This window comes from Melanerpes formicivorus, unplaced genomic scaffold, assembly GCF_026170545.1.
Source record: "Melanerpes formicivorus ecotype bairdi unplaced genomic scaffold, bMelFor1.0.p_v2 SCAF_68, whole genome shotgun sequence".
NCBI classification, from domain to species: domain Eukaryota; kingdom Metazoa; phylum Chordata; class Aves; order Piciformes; family Picidae; genus Melanerpes; species Melanerpes formicivorus.
Window position 1 is genome coordinate 1,617,642 of NW_027142420.1, and position 19,835 is coordinate 1,637,476.

Below are 19,835 nucleotides of genomic sequence, written 5' to 3' on the forward strand. Positions count from 1 at the left end.
TAAGTACCTGTGCTCGGTTCACGGCGCTGAGCAGAGGCAGGACAGCCGCAACATGAAACCAGTCCTGTTGGTTTTCGTTCCTGGCCCCGGAGGCTGAGATCTGCATTCCAGATGAAACCTGCAGCAAATCGGAAGGGAACCTCTCTTTTTTGTTTTTCCTTTTTCTTTCCTTTTCCTGCTGTCTTCAGCTCCGAGGGCGCTCACCCCAGCCCGCTCAGGCCGCCGGGGAACTGAGGACTCTTCCCAGGCTGCGGGTGGCTTGGCATCTGGTACTCGGGGTTTCCATTTGACATTCTCCTTTTGGTGATTATGGATTTACCCGGGAAGATCTTTATCCAAGCGGGAAGCTTGCGCAGAAGGCTCCGTGGGGAATCGTCTGCTGTGGAGCGCCGGCAGCAGCTGGGGCAGCGGGACAAGGAAGTCGCCAAGCGCCACTGTGCCCCGTGGTGTGCGGGAGGCTGGCGGCAGTAAGCGCTCCGCACTCGGGCGCACGTAGGAAGTGGTGTGCAGCCAGTAGGATCGCAGGAGCCCCAGCAGCCACCATTGGTCGAGTTTCCAACCGAGATTAGTGTCGCTGGCACCGGCGCCCGGGACAAAAAGCCCTTTGTGTAAAAGGCAGCGAGGCACCGGCGCTGCTGAGAACTTTGTTTACGGTGAGGTCCTTTGGCTGCTCCCGGAGCAGAGTTTGGAGAGCTGAGGGACGGTTGGCTGCCGGCTAGCAGCGCTGGGGCAGCAGGAGGGGCAGGGTGGCCCGGGGCAGGCAGGCTGGCTGCCGTCGCAGGGCCGGGCAGCGCTGCCTGTCGCGGTGCCCGGAGTGAGCTCAGGCTGTGGCTGGATGCCTGTAGTAAATATTTGTTCTGCAGTTAGTGGCGCTGCTAGCAGGGAACTTCTTCCGTGCTTCACGCAACATGGAAGGAGGAAATGGGATGCCCGGGTGTAGTGAGCTTTCAGAGCTGGAACATGCAGCAGCAGACGAACCTGAGCTTTCCACTACTTTCTCCCTGAAAACGCTTCTGGGATTTACAACTAAACTTGAATCAGCAGCTTCCAGAGAAGAAACGACAGTGCTTAAAGCATTCCAACCTTTGCACCCCAGTGTAAACACCCCTGCCGACACCTGGCATGTGAGGAATGGTGATGGTTGCAGCGAGGGCTCAGGAAATCAGCACGCCGTGAATAGTGCCAGTGGCCAAGCTGACCCAAAGGCTGGCAGGCAGAGCGGCCTGGAGCTGGACTTAGCTGAGCAGAATGAATTGCTGCTTCACCACCTGAGGTTGGTACAGGCTTCTCTGTCCGAATCTGACAACGACGACAAGGATGCCATTCTTGTGCAGGGGACTTTGGTGCACACAACGAGTGACACGGAGTCAGATGCAGAGAGCAAGGACCCAGACACTGATGCAAATGATGCGAGCGAGTCGGGGCTCAGTAGCGCTGCTGTGTCTGCTGAGGCTTTGGCTGATAACAATCGACACAAGGCAGAGTCAGAAGCAGAAGGGCACAGCAACAGCGATGATGCTGTGGGTACAGATGACACCGAGTTACACCCAGCACTTTCTCAGCAGCTCCCCACAGAGCTGGATGGTGTTCTGGAGCATGACTCCTGTGGAGAAGACAGGCTATTAATGGATGAGCAGTTCAGTCACTTGCTTGCTACAGGGGAATGCCCTCAAGAGCTTCTACCTGAAGAACAAAGGCCTTCAGCTGATCATACGTTGCTCCCCAAAACAGCACTGGCTGAAAAGACTTTCCAGCTGCCTGCTTTCTTCAGCGGACTGCGGGTGAGGAAGAAGGGACTGGCCACGGAGAGCGAGGAGACGCTTACAGAAATCAAACCACGGGAGAACGATTTAGCTCTGCTTAAGTTGCGCCAGCCGGTGAAGAAATCCAGCATCACGTCAGGCCTGACCACTAAGAGAAAGGCAGCTGAGCCTAAAGCAAGCCCTACCTTCCTGGAGCAGCTCTCACACTTGTTAAACATAGACGTCTCCAAGAATGAAGACAGAGCAGAGGACTCTGCCGAGGGATCTGCTGGGGAGACCGAGGACAGCGATGAAGCTCAGGGGAGCAAAGTCTCCAGCAAAACAGAGCCAGGGTTTCCCTCTGAGGAAGTGAAGTCAAGCCCTGCCGAGTCTGCCTTGGAGGTCTTCAAGGCTTTATTCACACGGCCTCCTAAGAAGGAGTCCACTGCCGACACCTCGGAGCTGGAAGCCATAAAGCGCAAAATGAGAAGCGAAAAGGAGTACTTGAAAGCTGTCTTTGAAAGGTCAAAATCAAAACCTGGGGATGGACCAGCAGACAAATCTGTAGGTTGAGTTCTTTGTTTGTTTGTTTGTTTTCTTCCTAAGATGTGGAAGTAGATGGATATTTATATATATATATATATTTATGGTCCCTTCCAACCCTGACTGATGCTATGGTGCTATGATAGGTCTATAAAGATAATTTCTTGTTTAACAGTGATGAGTGGGAACTGTAGGGCCAGATGGCAGCAACCTTCTCTGCTCTTCTCTTCTCTTGGCAATCTGAGCTTCTGGATTCCCATCTGAAGGAAGTTTTGTTGCTGGTGTGTCCAGACTCTTGGTCATCTGTAGCAGAATTCAGTGAGAGCTGCTGATAGTCAAAGCCTCTTGAAAGTGAGAGCCTCAAAAGCAGTTTCTGGTTGTAACAGAGCACTGCAAGCCAGTTGCCTGGGTGTTGAGGATGGCTTTAAATCACTTGGGTGCTGCAAATGCTGACTGTAGCATTGTGTAAGAGTTGATCAAGCTTTTTATTCTTTCATTGGGGTTTTCTGTTAGTGAAGGTAATGTTTACCTCTAGAGAAGGAATGATTCCATGGTAAGAGCTGAAACAAGAAGTTATGGATGATGTTCATCTCACTTTGTCCAGGACATAGAATGTAATATTTATATATATATATTAATTTATTTCATATTTACATGACTTTGCAAATTCTGAGAAGAATTTAACCTTATCTGAGGCTAACTTCGTGTTTCCAACCAGACCATTGTGGTTATAGATAAATAAATATAAGCATTTGTAAGGTTAATATTTTTTAGCCATGTGGAGATTTAGTGTATCTTAAAGAAGTAGTTTAAAAAAAACAAAAGGTTAAATAATAACCCTAAAGTTTAACCAAATAATAACCTTAAATTCAAACAAGCCTAAAATTCTGCCAAATAATAACCCTAAATTGAATCAAATAGCCCCAGTTCAACCAAATAACCACCCTCAAAGTCAACCAAATAAGCCTGAAATTCGACCGAATAATAACTCTGAATTCAGCCAAAGGATAACTCTGAATTTGACCAAAGAATAACCCTGAGTTTCACCAGCTAACCCGAAATTCCATGAAATAACCACCCTAAATTCAACCAACTAACCCCAAATCCCAGCAGCTCCATCTTTGGCAGATGAGTTAAGTCCGGGAGGTTGTTCTTGCTGACCCAGAGAGGGGAATTAATCTGAACGGTGAAGCTTGCAGGGCTCTACCCTAAACCTGAAGCTCCTGTGAGTGAATTTGTCGTGCTTGTTGTGCTCTCTTTTTCTTGCATGAGGTTAGAAACTTGGCAGAAGTCTTGCCCAACAGCTGGGCAGACTGATAATACCAGTTTGTGGTGAACTGCCTGTGGGGAGGAGGAAAGAGGCACTTGGTGGCTGTGGCATGCACAGCAATTGCAGTCTGCTGCTGCCCTTCCCATTCCTGCCCTGCTGCTTCCTGCCGACACCGTTCCCCGGCGCTGGCTCAGCGCTTGGGTGGCTGACAGCAAACCGGGCTGGGGAGCTGTCACCACCGCTGACAGCACGGGAGGCTTTGCGAGGTGCCTGCTTAATGTCTGCTCTGGTCCAAACCTGCATTTTCTCGGGGCAAAGCCAGAGCAGGAGGATCTTGCCTTTGCTTTTCCCTTGCTGCTTGCAGGACCACTTTCCTGTAGGGTTTTGCTGCTGCAGGTGTGGAAGGAGGGGGAAGGTGTCATGGGCTGGAACTCAAAGATCCTTGAGGTCCCTTCCAAGTCTGAGATTCTGTGTCTGTGCAAGTTACTCCTGTAGTAGCATTTTGTAAATCCAGGTGCAGGAACGTTGGAGATGTAACAAAAACCCAACCCAAAACACAAACCTCTAAAGTAATGCTGGTTTAGTGTTCCCTCCCCCCCCCACACACAGTCCCTCCCATTTCAAGGGTTATTTTAGCATTCCAATTGACACTGCAGGCCTATTAGGAGCTGCAGAAGCACTTTGATGTGGCAGCATTATGTGGGCTGAGCAAGCTGCTGGGGGTGGGGCAGGAATTTCATCAAGTAGCTCTGCTTCCAGAAAATTACATTGTCCAAGGATGTCTTAGGTAAATCACACTGCTGTTTACTCCTCAGCAGAGCCCACAGGGGTCTTGTCACTCGGGGGGAAAAAAAACCTTAGTTGTTCTTGACCCTCCAGTATCACAGGATTACAGAATCACAGAATTTCAGGGGCTGGAAGGAACCTCCAAAGCTCATCCAGTCCAACCCCGCTGCCAGAGCAGGAGCACCCAGAGCAGGTCACCCAGGAACACATCCAGGCAGGTTTTGAATATCTCCAGTGAGGGAGACTCCACAACACCCCCAGATGGTTCACCAAGGGGCAGACAGCTTTGCATGTGGTGTGGAAAGGTTCAACACATCATGAATAAAAGGCCCTGGGGGTGCTGGGGGAGGAGAAGCTCAACAGGAGCCAGCAGTGAGCACTTGCAGCCCAGAGAGCCAAGCAGAGCCTGGGCTGCAGCAAGAGAAGCAGAGCCAGCAGGGCCAGGGAGGGGATTCTGCCCCTCTGCTCCACTCTGCTGAGACCACAGCTGGAGCTCTGGGGCCAGTGCTGGAGCCCCTAGGACAGGAAGGATCTGGAGGTGCTGGAAGGTGTCCAGAGAAGGGCCAGGAGGATGAGCAGAGGGCTGGAGCTGCTCTGCTGTGAGGACAGACTGAGGGAGTTGGAGTAGTGCAGGCTGGAGAAGAGAAGGCTCTGAGGAGACCTAATTGTGGCCTTCCAGGATGTGAAGGGGGCTGCAAGAAAGCTGGGGAGGGACTTTTGAGGGTGTCAGGGAGGGATAGGACTAGGGGGGATGGAGCAGAACTTGAAATGGGGAGATTGAGCTTGGCTGTGAGGAAGAAGTTGTTCCCCATGAGGGTGGTGAGAGCCTGGCACAGGCTGCCCAGGGAGGTGGTGGAAGCCTCCTGCCTGGAGGTGTTTGCAGCCAGGCTGGATGTGGCTGTGAGCAACCTGCTGTGGTGTGAGGTGTCCCTGCCCATGGCAGGGGGTTGGAGCTGGCTGATCCTTGAGGTCCCTTCCAGCCCTGACAGTTCTGTGGTTCTATGATATTCATTTCCTCCTCAGAGTTATTTTTCTGCCCTTGATTTCTTTATATCCCTTCCAACACTGTTTCAGTAGAGTCATGCAGCTAACCCTTCCAGAGTCAGGGTGCAGAGCTGAGTGTGGTGGTAGTTGCTGTGTTGCAAGACTTTAATTTTCTTTCTTTTTTCCCCTTGCACAATTTCAACAGCCTGACCTGAGTCCCTCAGAGCAAGATGACAAGACTCCAGGGAGACTCCAGACTGTCTGGCCGCCGCCAAAAGCAGAGCACGAAGAAGTCAAAGTAGGATTAAAGTACACAGAAGCAGGTAAAACACAGAGGTGAAGCAAGCAGAAGTTGGGTTCTGACATTTTGAATCTGGTTCAGCCCAGGGATGGTGATGTGTCACGAGACTTTCTTACCTGGAAAAGCAGACTGTACCTTTGGAACAGCCTGCCCAGGGTGGGTTGTGGAGAGAGCAGCCCTGGGGAGAAGCACCTGGGAGTGCTGGTGGAGAACAAGTTCTGCATGGGACAGCAATGTGCCCTGGGGGCCAAGAAGGCCAAGGGGGTCCTGGGGGGCATTCAGAGGAGTGTGGCCAGCAGAGCCAGGGAGGTTCTCCTTCCCTTCTACTCTGCCTTGCTTAGACCTCCCCTGGAATATTGCATCCAGGTCTGGGCTCCCCAGCTCAGGAGGGACAGGGATCTGCTGGAGAGAGTCCAAGGGAGGGCTCCAAGGCTGCTGAAGGGACTGCAGCACTGCCTGGGGAGGAGAGGCTGAGAGCCCTGGGGCTGTTCAGTCTGGAGAGGAGAAGGCTGAGAGGGATCTGATCAATGGCTATCAATAGCTGAGGGCTGGGGGTCAGGAGGGAGGGGACAGGGACAGGCTCTGCTCAGTTGCACCCTGGGATAGACAAGGGGCAGTGGATAAAAAGTCCAGCACAGGAGGCTCCACTTCAGCATGAGGGGGAACTTCCTCACTGTAAAGGTCCCAGAGCCCTGGAGCAGGCTGCCCAGAGAGCTTGTGGAGTCTCCTTCTCTGGAGCCTTTCCAGCCCCATCTGGATGTGTTCTGTGTGACCTGTGCTGGATTCTCTGCTCCTGCTCTGGCAGGGGCTTGGACTGGAAGATCTCCAGAGGTCCCTCTGATCCTGAGTCTTCCTCTCTGGAGATATTCAAGGCCTGCCTGGATGTATTCCTGTGTGAACTGCTCCAGGTGATGCTGCTCTGGCAGGGGGCTTGGACTGGATGATCTCTGGAGATCCCTTCTGGCCCCTGTCGTTCTGTGATGCTGATTCTGGTTTGGATGTGTTGTTGCCTGCTGATTTTTAGATGCAAACAGCTGCATTTCTGCTCAAATCCAAATGTGTGCCTGTACACATTCATGAGGTTAGGAGGAGGGGGTCTGATCAATCAGGCTGTCCCTTTCTGGGGGCATTCAATTCAAATGAATGACAGAGCAGTGAACTGAATGGGAACCTGCCTGGCTTAGAATGTGGAAGGCAGTGACCTGCCAGACTGCAAGTTTTCTTCAGGTAGTGTCCAGGGAAGTGATGAATCCAACTTGTGTATAAACAGAGGAACACTCACACCTGCTCAGATGGCTTTTAGATGGTCCTGTACTCATGTGGGAGAGGGAGAGCCTGAAGCACAAGGCTAACTAGTTATCAGATAAGCTCTCCGCAGAATACTGCTGCTTTTCTTACTGTTTAGATAAATACTTGCACAAGTTATTTACAGGGGGGAAAAGTGCAACTCTGGTTGGGATTTGTCTTCTCACATGTAAGCCAGGAAGTCTGTGTTACTCAGGGTTGAGTCACTGAGTGTGGAGTTGGCCTAAATCTCACAATGAAAGACAGCAGAGCAGCTCTCTTTGGAGAGTTGAGAAATGCCACCTAGGAAGGATTAAGTGGAATTGAAGCCCAAGCTTTCAGTCTGCTTTGCTGTGAAAAAGTGTACAGGGTGGTGCTTGTGTGGTCCTCTCCAGTTCTGATGGATATCCATCCAGGCCTTCTATATGAGAAAGGACAACCAGGAGCAGTGGATCCACTGATTTGTATGCTGCTTTGCTTCTTTCTGCCTCTTTCCTCAGTCTTCTCTGCCTTAATCTTCCTTTGGTTTTGTTATTAAAGTGGACATCATCATAGAATCATAGATTTGTCAGGGTTGGAATGGACCTCAAGGCTCAGCCAGTTCCAACCCCCCTGCCATGGGCAGGGACACCTCACACCACAGCAGGTTGCTCACAGCCACATCCAGCCTGGCTGCAAACACCTCCAGGCAGGAGGCTTCCACCACCCCCTAGGCAGCCTGTGCCAGGCTCTCACCACCCTCATGACTCTGGAAGGTTAAAAGTTGCTGGAAGATCCAGAAAAGGTGTTTTGAGAGGAATAACATGGCAATGGCTTCAAACTGGAGCAGAGCAGATTGAGATTGGATGTGAGGAACAAGTTCTGCAGCAGGAGGCTCCTGGAACACTGCAGCAGGTTGCCCAGGGAGGTGGCTGAGGCTCCATCCCTGAGATACTCAAGGTCAGGCTGGACAGGGCTGTGAGCAACCTGATCTGGTGGAGGATGTCCCTGCTGAGTGCAGAGGGGGTTGGACTGGATGAGCTTTGGAGGTCCCTTTCAACCCAGACCATTCTGTGATTCACTGATTAAAGAGGCTATGTGCTTGCAGCATTTAGTGTTACCCAAACCAATGTTTTTCTCCTAGTGACTGTAATCATGTCTGGCAAAACCAGGTGCTGAAATCAAGAAAGGAAAGGAAACTGAGCTAACAAAAGCTCCAGATTCTACTGCTCAGGGAGAAAGAAATTAGGTCAGGCTTTCCTGCCATTTGAATGGGAAGGACAGGCTGGCCTAGAGCCCATGTAAATTGTTACTCTCTGGTTACTGGGATATTTTGGGTGGCAGTGCCATCAGCATGTGGATGGTTAGTTTGCTTAGTCAAATTTTCATCCAGAGCAGCTCCTGCAGTTCATTAGTCACTGCAGTGTCTGGCAGGGAGAGGGATTTCAATGAAAACAAACTGCTGGTGACTCAGCTGGGATGAGACAGAAGTTCTGCTTTGGAAGGAAACAGACAAAGGCTTCATTGACAGCAGATGCTGGAAGTGCAGCAGGGCTGTAGGTGTACCTGGGGGATGAGCAGGGTTGTGTTTCTCTCAGCTATTCATGGGGGCCCAGAAAGCAGCTGTGGCAGCAAGGACACTGCCAGCAGTTGGAAATGGAGGGATCACTTACAGCTGCTTGCCTCAGTGCTAGGTGACACTTTTAAAGGGCTAGCAGGGGAATGCATTCCTGCAGACTGCTGCAAGTGAAGGATGCTTCTGTTCAACAGTAGTGGTGATGCAGTCAAAACCCAGGCTTTGCATGCAGTGTTGGTTTTGCATTCACTGTTGATTTTATTGGTGAACATGGAAGTGGCAACTCGGCATCACTCACTTCCAAACTCGGTATCACTCACTTCCAAACTCAGCATCACTCACTTCCAAACTCGGTATCACTCACTTCCAAACTCAGCATCTTCCCTCTCACAGTGCTTGGTACCTGCAGAGTGCCTGTGCACACTGGCATTTCCCCCTCATGCCCCTTCCCACCCAAAGTTCCAGTCACCAGTACTTTGGGAACTTCTTGTCCACAAAGAGGGACAGCTTGAAGGGCTTCCAGTATCTGAAGGGGGCTACAAGAAAGCTGGGGAGGGACTTTTGAGGGTGTCAGGGAGTGATAGGACTGGGGGGAATGGAGCAAAACTAGAAGTGGGGAGATTGAGATTGGCTGTGAGGAAGAAGTTGTTCCCCAGGAGGCTGATGAGAGCCTGGCACAGGTTGCCCAGGGAGGTGGTGGAAGCCTCCTGCCTGGAGGTGTTTGCAGCCAGGCTGGAGGTGGCTGTGAGCAACCTGCTGTGGTGTGAGGTGTCCCTGCCCATGGCAGGGGGTTGGGACTGGCTGATCCTTGAGGTCCCTTCCAGCCCTGACAGCTCTGTGATTCTATGAAACTGCATGGTCCCAGCCAGTCTCAAGCTGAATCCCTGTTTCTTCTCCTAATGTTATGTCCTGGCAGCTGAGATCAGATACAAAATTCTTGCTTTCAGAATAGAATCCACAAATGGTGTGTGGCATGATGTGTGTGGGTTTAGTCTTCCTCCCCTGCTGTTCCATGGGGTTCTCTGTGACCTGAAGAGTGGTGCAGTGAGTGTTTTAACTGCCAGGCTAAGGGTTATGTTTGACTGGATTATTAGGTGAGTGTTAATTAAGCACAGCTTTACTTTAGGCTTAAACAGAATGAGCCCATCCCAGGTGTGATCACATCCAAGGATGAATCCATGGCTCACAGCCTTTGCCCTTCTGAGAGGGTAGAGGAATCTGTGTGGATTTGGTGAGGCAGCAGAGAGTTGGGTTGGTTTTTTCCTTCATGTTTTAGTCTTTGCAGTCCCCCTGCACGCCTGGAAGCTGGAGCCCTGTAATCTCCCTTACAAGTCTGCAGCCAAGTCTTTGATTTGCTTCCTTCATCCCTGTGCACTGTGGCAGCTATGACAGGAAGGTTGGGATGTTGAGGGAGAGCATTCCTGCCTTTTTGATCTTTTCCCACCTCCTTGCCATGTTTTTCCTCCTTGTCCCTTGTTGCCTGCTGGAAGCAAGAAATTCAGGCTTAATGTGGCCTACGCAGCAGACATCACAGTGACTCACAGCAGCTTGGAGGAGAAGCTCACTCCCTCCTGAGGCTTGCAGTCTGGCTTGATGTGTGGGAAACCAACTGAAAAAGCAAATGGCCATAACAAGGACCATAACAAGGACCACGTGTGTGAGGCTGGCTAGGCCTAGGGAGGATATTGGACCTGAAAGAAGCTGGTGAACAAATGTGAGACTCCAACAGGTCTTTCTCTGGCCTTGGATGATGCCTTGTGTAGTCACAGCAGTGTCACCCCCAGCACCTGAGTCTCAAGTTGGACTCTTTGAATTAAAGGGATGGTATCAGGATGGTATTTTGGCATGTCTTATGCTTTCCTTATCCTTTAATTGCTGTGTTTCCATTGGGCAAGCGACTGTTGTCAGCTGTCAGTGTAATTAGCACAAGCTGCCTGCATGGCTCTGGAGGGACTGCAGCTTCTTTGAAGTGTGCCAGTCTAAGCTAGCTGCAGTCCAGCAGGCCTGCAGTGCATTACACCATTTACACCCTGGAACACCACCAAAAGGCTATTTTAATTTGGGGCTGTAGGTTTATTCCCTGGAAATCCTCAGTGTGTAACCAAAGACCTTTCTCTGCTCCTACGTTTCTGTTGTGTTTTCATTGCAAGGGTCAGTTTCTGTTTAGAGAGGTTAATCCTGTTTTGTAAACATTAAATGTGATGGCAGGGTAGATGGTTTAGAGGAGGCAAAGTCAGGTCTGTACAGAGTGAGCTCACTGGTGATACCAGATCACACAGAACCCACATATGGGGGTGTGCAGCCTGGAGAGGAGAAGGCTCCAGGGGGACCTCAGAGCTGCTGCCAGGAGCTGAAGGGATCCTGCAGGAAGGCTGCAGAGGGACTTTCCATCAGGGGGTCTAGAGACAGGCCAAGGGGGAATGGTTTGAAGCTGAGGCAGAGCAGGGTCAGACTGGAGCTGAGGAAGAAGTTGTTCAGCAGGAGGCTGCTGAGACTCTGGCCCAGGCTGCCCAGGGAGGCTGTGGCTGCCTCCTGCCTGGAGGTGTTTAAGCCCAGGCTGGATGAGGCTCTGGCCAGCCTGCTCTAGTGTGGGGTGTCCCTGCCCATGGCAGGAGGGTTGGAACTAGCTGATCCTTGTGGTCCCTTCCAACCCTGACTGATACTATGATACTATGAGTCTAGCTGAGAGGTGTCCCTGGGTGGGGAGGTTGGAGCCCGATGAGCTCTGAGCTCCCTTCCAACCTGAAGCATTCTATGATGGAAATGCAGAAAACAAGCAGCTTGTGTGTGTGTGTGAGAGAGAGAGAGGCATAATGGTCTGAACCAAAAGATGAGAGATAAGAGCAGGATTTCTTATCTTTCTTTAACATAAACTTCCTTTGTGGCCTTGAACAGTTTGTGTTTGTCTGTAGAACAGAGCAGGCTGCTTGGTGTTGTGAGTGGCCTGGAAGCTGCTCTGGTAACCATAGCTGCTAAGAGTTGGTTTCAACTTCCAATCAAAAATGCAATTGAACTTCTTTTTTTCCTTTCTTTGGGTAATTGCAGTTTAGTTGGCTTCAGTGTGGTACTGGGGGTTTAGTTTCTGGGATTCTATTACCAATTCTCTTACAATGAATTAGCTAAAGCAGGACCACAGCAAGCAGGGTGTTAGTCTCTGCTTGAAGGCAGAGTTTGTGTGCTGTGATGGGCACTGCTCCATTTGCTGTGGCCTCAGAGTGCAGGTGGGCTGCAGACAGGTTTTGCCAATTATTTCCCTGCATTTGTTGTGCAGCAGGGCAGGCCTCTGTCCCTGGGATGTCAGTGCTTCATATTCTAGCAGAGACACTGCCCTGGCTTGAGAGCCTGACTTGAGGAGCTGTGCTATATCCCTCTACAGCAACTGGATGCTTTCTCCCCTTACTCACACCAACTAAAGCTGCAATTTCATGGCTAGGGCAGGTAATTGAATCATAGAATGGTCTGGGTTGGAAGGCACCTCCAAAGGTCATCCAGTCCAACCCCTCTGCAGTAAGCAGGGGCATCCTCTGCTAGGTCAGGTTGCCCGGAGCATAGTCTGGCCTGGAAATCTCTGCAGAGGGGAAATGGTCTCAAGTTGCACCAGGGCAGCTTTAGGTTGGACATTAGAAGAAACTTCTTCCCCAGAAGGGTTCTCAAGCACTGGCACAGGCTGCTCAGGGAGGTGGCTGAATCCCATCCCCAAAGGTGTTGAAGAGGCAGAGATGCAGTGCTGAGGGCCGTGGTTTAGCACCAGCCCTGGCAGAGCTAGGGAGTGGTTGGACTGGATGAGGGGAAAGACTACTCCAACCAAAACCCTTCTGTGCTGCTCAGCAGAGTTGTGCAAGGGCTGATCAGCACAGCAGCCTCTTTGCCAGGTACCTTGCAGCCCTCTCTGCCAAGAGTCCCTTTGGGAATACTTCTTAAAAGCCTTACAAGCAAGCATCAGAAATGTCCTTTGCCTTCCTCTCCCCACCTGAGCTGATGGTGTTGTGCACATTGGGATGATCTCTTGGGATGAGAACAGAAAGATAGGCAGCTTTTTAATGCTGAAAGTGGCTTCCTGAGATGCTTGAGCTCCACTTCCAGCCCTTTTGCTGCTTTCTGCAATGTGTTCCAGGGAGCTGGGAGGCCTTTCCACTTTGCCCATTTGTAAAATATGGGTAAGTATCCTGACCTCTTTTCAGGGCAAAGTCGATTCCCTTTCTGTCTGTGGGCTACTAGGACGAGACAGAGATGCAGAATGGACAAGAATCCTGACTTCCTAAACTTAAGTCTGCAAAAATAATCACTCTCACCAGTATGGTGACTGTGCCTGAGGCTGTGCGATAGAACATTCCAGCCCTCCTGTGCACTCAGGATTAAATTACACAGGGGCACAGAGTTGTCAGGGTTGGATGGGACTGCAAGGATCATCCAGTTCCAAGCCCCTCGCACTACAGCAGAGCCACATCCAGCCTGGCCTTCAAAACCTCCAGGGATGAGGCTTCCACCACCTCCCTGGGCAGCCTGTTCCAGTCTCTCACCACCCTCATGGTGAAGAACTTCTTCCTCAGCTCCACTCTAACCCTCCTCTTCCTCAGTTTCAAACCATTCCCCCTTGTGAGGGGTTTGGAGGGCATCATACAAGGAGAAGGTGAGGGAGCTGGGGTTGGTTAGTCTGTAGAAGAGATGACTGAGGGGGAGATCTTGTTGCTCTCTGCAACTACCTGAAAGGAGGTTGGAGTGAGGCTGGGGTTGGTCTCTTCTCACAAGTAACCAGTGATAGGAGGAGAAGAAATGGGTTGGAGTTGTGCCAGGGAGGGGGGTTAGGTTGGAGATTGGGAAAAGCTTCTTTAGTGAGAGAGTGGTGAGGGGTTGGAAGAGGTTGCCCAGGGAGGTGGTGGAGTCACCATCCCTGGAGGTGTTGAAGAAGCTGCAGATGTGGTGCTTCACGACATGGTTTAGTGGCCATGGCGGTTGGGTTAGGGCTGGGCTGGATGATCTTAAAGGTCTTCTCCAGCCTTGGTGATCCTGTGATGCTATGAGCGTTGCTCACGGCTATGCTTGTTGGAAGAAAAGGCAGAAGGTGTGCTGCTGTTTAGGACTGCAGGGCTGAGGGAGCCCCTGCAAGGTCACAGGAAACAGAAACCATCCCAAGGCTGCAGCCCTGGCTCGGGGCGTCCCTGCTGCCACCTGGCGGCCACGGCCGAGAACTACAGGGGGTGGCGGGGGGATAATGGAGGCGGGAAGAGAAATCAGTGAAAGGGAATACTGAACATGATTTGTCTGAGGGCCACCAAGCAGGGAGAGAAGATTAAGAACCCCTTACAATTTAAACGAATGGGCTTAATTAAAAGCTAATGACTTCCTTGATGCTGCAAGGTGTGGCAGAGCTCAGGAGAGTCAGATTGCACTCGGGTTTGCCTGCCTTTGTTCCCTGATAACTTCTGAATTGTGTTAGGATGGTTTGGCATGTTTCTGAATGTACTAAGGAAGGCTTTTTACAGAAGTGGCTATGTAGGACACGGGTCTTCAAAGCTGCTACTCGAAGCTTTGAGGTCATGGCAGAGAAGGTTCCTAAAGTGCCAATGCAAAGTTGAAGGAGTAACTCATTCAGGGAGTTTTCTGTGGGAAAGGTTTCCATGAGTTTTTAGTTTAAATTATCCCAAGAGGGAAGTGGTTTTATTGTCAAAGATGATTTATTATCAAAGAAGTAAAGGTAATCATTGCACAGCACAGTTTTGAACAAGGATGGAATAATGCTGTCTGGTTCTGGACCCCTCAGCTCAGGAAGGACCTCGGGGAGCTGCTTGGGAGAGTCCAGCACAGAGCCCCAGAGCTGCTGCAGGCAGTGGAACATCTCCCTGGGAGCACAGCTGAGGGAGCTGGGGCTGGGAGCAGAGCAGCCTGAGGGCTGCCCTCAGTGCTGGGGATCAAGATCACAGTATCACAGTATCACTTAGGTTGGAAAGGACCTCGGGGATCATCGAGTCCAACCAGGGCTGGAGCCAGGCTCTGCTCAGGGATGTCCAAGCACAGCACAAGGGGCACTGGGGGCAAGCTGGAGCAGAGGAGGTGCCAGGGGAACAGGAGGGAAAACTTTTTCCCTGTGAGGGTGGCAGAGCCTGGAGCAGGCTGCCCAGAGAGGCTGTGGAGTCTCCTGCTCTGGAGCCTTTCCAACCTCACCTGGATGTGTTCTGTGTGCCCTGCCCTGGCAGGGGGCTTGGACTGGATGATCTCTGGAGGTCCCTTCCAGCCCCTAACCCTCTGTGATTCTGTGTTTACTTGCTTTTTGCAGCAGTTGTGGAGAATGGAGGTTGCCATTTGGAACCTGGTGATCCTTGCCATGCAGCATTCCCAAAGCTCTAAGTTCCCCCTCTGCTCAGCTCTGCTGAGACCCCACCTGGAGTACTGCCTCCTGTGCTGGAGCCCCTATGACAAGAGGGATCTGGAGGTGCTGGAAGGTGTCCAGAGCAGGGCCAGGAGGATGAGCAGAGGGCTGGAGCTGCTCTGCTGTGAGGACAGACTGAAGGAGTTGGGGCTGTTCAGTCTGCAGAAGAGAAGGCTCTGAGGTGACCTCATTGTGGCCTTCCAGTATCTGCAGGGGGCTACAGGAAGGCTGGGGAGGGACTGCTCAGGATCTCAGGTAGTGATAGGACTGGAGGGAATGGAATGAAGCTGGAGGTGGGGAGATTCAGGCTGGAGGTGAGGAGGAAGTTCTTCCCCATGAGAGTGGTGAAGCCCTGGAATGGGTTGTGCAGGGAGGTGGTTGGGGCCCTGGACCAGGCTGGCTGAGGCTGTGGCCAGGCTGATCCAGTGTGGGGTGTCCCTGCCCATGGCAGGGGGGTTGGGACTGGCTGATCCTTGTGGTCCCTTCCAACCCTGACTGATACTATGATACTACACTAAATTTTCAGGCCACCAGGCTGACCAGGGGATGCTCTGTACCTTCTCTTCTGGAAATGGTGAGGAAGAGTGCAGCTTGCTCAGTGTCAGGGCAGAGATTTCCCTGAGCATGTTCCCTGCTGCTCTGCAGTCAGGGCACCTCTGAGGGATTTTACTGCTGAGAGCTTCCTGCAGGATCATTTCCATGGGAAGTGCTGCAGCGTGTGGCCGGTGCTCCATGGAGGAGTGCCTGGGGGGCAGTCGTTTATTTGTGTCCTTGTGGCAGTAGTGTGTTTGAACACTTGCTCTGTGGTTTGGAGTTGGTCTGCTGGACAGTGCTAATTCCTAGGAGCAATTCAGAAAGCGTTGGTCACTGTTTGGTGAGGCACAGCGATGGGAGGGGGAGCTGGAAATGCTGACTGAGGTGGGTGTTCAAGGCAATGACCGAAGGAAGCAGCAGGGAGTCTGGCAGGAGTCCCTCCGGGGATGCAAGGGTAAGTCTACACACTCCCTCTGTGAAGCTTCAGTCTGCTCTCACTTCTGCTTTTGTCTCCAGCTCACCTAAAGCTCGACGAGGAGGGAGCACCAGGTGGGTGGAACGGTGTCATGTTGTCTGTGTCTGGTCCCTGCTACTCTTGTTACTGTGAGGGCAGCGTTTCCCTGTGGGTGATGGAGTCAGCACAGGGCAGGCAGGGTCTGCAGCACCCAGCACTATTGAGGACTGAAAAGTCACCAGAGACTGCAGAAGGTCTGTAGTGCAGAGGAGGAATGGTCAGGATTCTGGCTTGTGTGACTTCAGTTTCCATGGCTGATTGCACTGAAGAAGGTCATTGAGGACAAGGGCAGGGTCCTGCATCTGGGCAGCAATCACAGCAGGCACCAGGACAGGTCAGAGGCTGCCCTGATGGGAAGCAGCTCCAGGGAGAAAGACCTTGGAGTGCTGGTGGGCAGCAAGTCCTGCATGGGACAGCAGTGTGCCCTGGGGGCCAAGAGGGTGTCCTGGGGGGCAGCAAGAAAAGTGTGGCCAGCAGGGCTGGGGAGGTTCTGCTCCCCCTCTGCTCTGCCCTGCTGAGACCACAGCTGCAATCAAGAGAGACAGAGACTTGCTGGAGAGAGGCCAAGGGAGAGCCAGGAGGATGCTCAGGGGACTTGAGCATCTCCCATGTGAGGAGAGACTGAGAGCCCTGGGGCTGTTTAGCCTGGAGAAGAGAAGGCTGAGAGGGATCTGATCAATGCCTATCAATATTTGTGACAGCTGAGGTTGTGGGGAGGGTTGGTGGTATTTTGGCTGAAGACTGACAGGTTTCATTCTGGCCTGCTGAAGGTAGTGACCCTCTGTACTTCTTGTAAATGTGATGCTCTGGTTTGATGTTGAGTCTACAGAATCCATAATGTACCTGAAGGACTTCAGACTGGAGCTGAGGAAGAAGTTCTTCAGCAGGAGGCTGCTGAGACTCTGGCCCAGGCTGCCCAGGGAGGCTGTGGCTGCCTCCTGCCTGGGGGTGTTTCAGGCCAGGCTGGATGAGGCCTTGAGCAGCTGAGTGTAGCTGAGAGGTGTCCCTGGGCATGGAGGGGAGGTTGGGACAGCTGAGCTCTGAGCTCCCTTCCAGCCTGAGCCCTGCTGTGATGTTGTGCTAGTCTGAAATTGCAGCCTGCCTTCTTGTCCAGGAGAACTATTTGAATAAAAGCTTCCTAAAGAGAGTCTGTAATGATGAATATGAACTCCCTAGTGATCAAAACACCCTTTCTGTAGATCAAGAAGCTTCCTTTCATTGTAACACATTCCCTCAGTATCTCTGGCCTCTCTCCTTTATTTCTGTAAGAGCAGAACCTGTCATTAGCCTGAGTGTGGCTGATCATCATCTGGTTATTCATGAAGCACTTTCCTGTTCTCACACTTCTCAAACAATTGCAGTGTAGCAATCTGCTGAGGTCAAGCTTTCCAAGGATTCAGATTTGTCTTCCTCTTTTGGGGATGCTTTTGTTGTAGTTGGGTTAGGAATGCTGGATGTGTTCATCAGGGTGGCTGGAGGCAGGACAGGGGGGCATGGTTTGAGGCAGAGCAGGGTCAGACTGGAGCTGAGGAAGAAGTTGTTCAGCAGGAGGCTGCTGAGACTCTGGCCCAGGCTGCCCAGGGAGGCTGTGGCTGCCTCCTGCCTGGGGGTGCTGCAGGCCAGGCTGGATGAGGCCTTGAGCAGCTGAGTCTAGCTGAGAGGTGTCCCTGGGCATGATGGGGAGGTTGGAGCCAGATGAGCTCTGAGCTCCCTTCAGCCTGAGCCATTCCATGAGATGTTGTTGGTGAGGATTCCATGGGATTACATTACAAGACTTAGAAACAAACCATGGGGCTGGCAATCTGAGAGCAGGCTGCTGCCTTAGTCACTTGAGTTTTGTGGTTGTTGAGGGTAGGTTTGGGCAATGCCATGTGGTGTGTTGGATTTGCCAGGTTGCACTTGTGGGCCAACATTTTAAACCACAGAGTGCTGTAAGAATCAGTCCAGGGGAGTGCATACACCTTCCTTTGCTCCAGAATCTGTTGTGTTGAGTTTAAACCTCATAGCTGTAAGAGACAGTAGCTGTTGAATTGGGGGTGCTCCCTGTCTGCCTTACACTGGGCTCAGCAATCTGTGTTGTCTCACCTGTGTCCCATGTGTGAGATGTGGTATCTGCCAGCTCTTTGGGCTCCAGGTGCTTCTGGTTTGAAGTTGCTGTTGAAGAGAATAAATGGCTATCAATAGCTGAGGGCTGGAGGTCAGGAGGGGGGGACAGGGACAGGCTCTGCTCAGCTGCACCCTGGATAGGACAAGGGGCAGTGGATGGAAACTGCAGCACAGGAGGTTCCAGCTCAACATGAGGAGGAACTTCTTCCCTGGGAGGGTCCCAGAGCCCTGGAGCAGGCTGCCCAGAGAGGTTGTGCAGTCTCCTGCTCTGGAGCCTTTCCAGCCCCATCTGGATGTGTTCTGTGTGCCCTGTGCTGGGTTCTATGCTCCTGCTCTGGCAGGGGGCTTGGACTCAATGATTTTCAGAGGTCTCTTCCAACCCCTAACATCCTCTCATCCTGCATAAAACCTTCTGCTGCCATACCTGTGTGCCCCTAAGGTTCTTCAGTGCATCTGTGCCCTCTGTGCTGCAGCAGATGTGATGTATGAAAGCATTCAGGCCTTTGTCCTCTGTTTCACAATCCATGATGCTGTTGTCTTCACACAGTTGCTGTCTGTGATTCTGTGACAGATTCCATTTCTGCCTTCTTAGAGCAGTGTGAGGCCTTTGTTCACCTCTTGTCCATCTTCATTATTCACCCATTTTCAATTGTTGGGTTTTCCTTCTTCAGCTGTTCCATTGTGCTTCCACAATAATTCTCTTATCCATTTACAGGCCATGCTTGCTGCAATGGCAGGAGACCCAGAGTTGCTTCCTCTGTGCTGTGGGCATTTACTTAAGACACAATCTCATTTCCCTTTTGCAACCTATTACTTAGCATAGAACCACAGAATTGTCAGGGCTGGAAGGGACCTCAAGGATCAGCCAGCCCCAACCCCCCTGCCATGGGCAGGGACACCTCACACTACAGCAGGTTGCTCACAGCCACATCCAGCCTGGCTGCAAACACCTCCAGGCAGGAGGCTTCCACCACCTCCCTGGGCAGCCTGTGCCAGGCTCTCACCACCCTCATGGGCAACAACTTCTTCCTCACAGCCAAACTGAATCTCCCACTTCTAGTTTTGCTCCATCCCTCCCAGACCTATCACTCCCTGACACCCTCACAAGTCCCTCCCCAGCTTTCTTTCTGTTGTGTGCTGCTCTCAGCATGGAACAAGGTAATTGTTAGGGGCAGTTGCAGTTCATGCTGTCCTGCAGGACACTGGCTGCCTGCAGAAGCTTGGAAGCCAGCAATGCACATTCATGGGAGAGGAATCCACTTGCAAGCTATTAACTATGCAGGCAGCCCCTCTGGCTTAGAAAGCTCCTGAATTGCAAATCAGGTTGCTGGAGTGTACTGGAAAAGTACGATTTACCCTCTTGCTGGCTTTAATTTTTCACATCACCTGCTCTTTGTCCACTGAGAGAGGTGGAATAGGCTTCCAGCTCGTCTCAATAGGCTTCTGGCTTGTCTCAGCCAGGGAATATCATTTTGTTCCCTAAGAAACTGAGTTACTTTCACTTCACAGTCACCACTCTGCATGGAGGGGCTTCTCAGTTTACCTCTTCAGGGGCCTGTAAAATGAGGAACAAACACAGACTTTGAGGTGTGCCCCCAAACCTCTGTGAGTTAGGCACAGGTGACATGGAACAGTAAGGTGGTTTTGTTTAATTCATCATAAGGAGGACACAGAGCTGCTGGAGAGAGTCCAGGGGAGGCCACAGAGATGATCCAAGGGCTGGAGCAGCTCTGGCTAAGGGAGCTGGGGGTGTTCAGTCTGGAGAAGAAAGAGAAGACTCTGGGGGGAACCTCAGAGCTGCTGCCAGGAGCTGAAGGGATCCTGCAGGAAGGCTGCAGAGGGACTTTCC

The 19,835-nt window shown here is 51.8% G+C and overlaps 1 protein-coding gene across 5 annotated transcripts in view; it reads left to right on the forward strand.

Moving 5' to 3' along the window:
- Positions 1-19,835, forward strand: part of FMN1 (formin 1) — a 191,262-nt gene that overhangs the window by 38,774 nt on the left and 132,653 nt on the right. For 2 of the 5 annotated variants that reach the window (XM_068162902.1, XM_068162903.1), the window contains exons 3-4: positions 5,531-5,648; positions 15,883-15,915. In XM_068162902.1, coding sequence (XP_068019003.1) covers positions 5,531-5,648; positions 15,883-15,915 — 151 coding nt within the window. Of the gene's footprint in view, positions 1-34; positions 2,307-5,530; positions 5,649-15,882; positions 15,916-19,835 lie in introns of those variants that run through there. The other 3 variants (XM_068162905.1, XM_068162906.1, XM_068162904.1) reach the window with 3 other exon arrangements.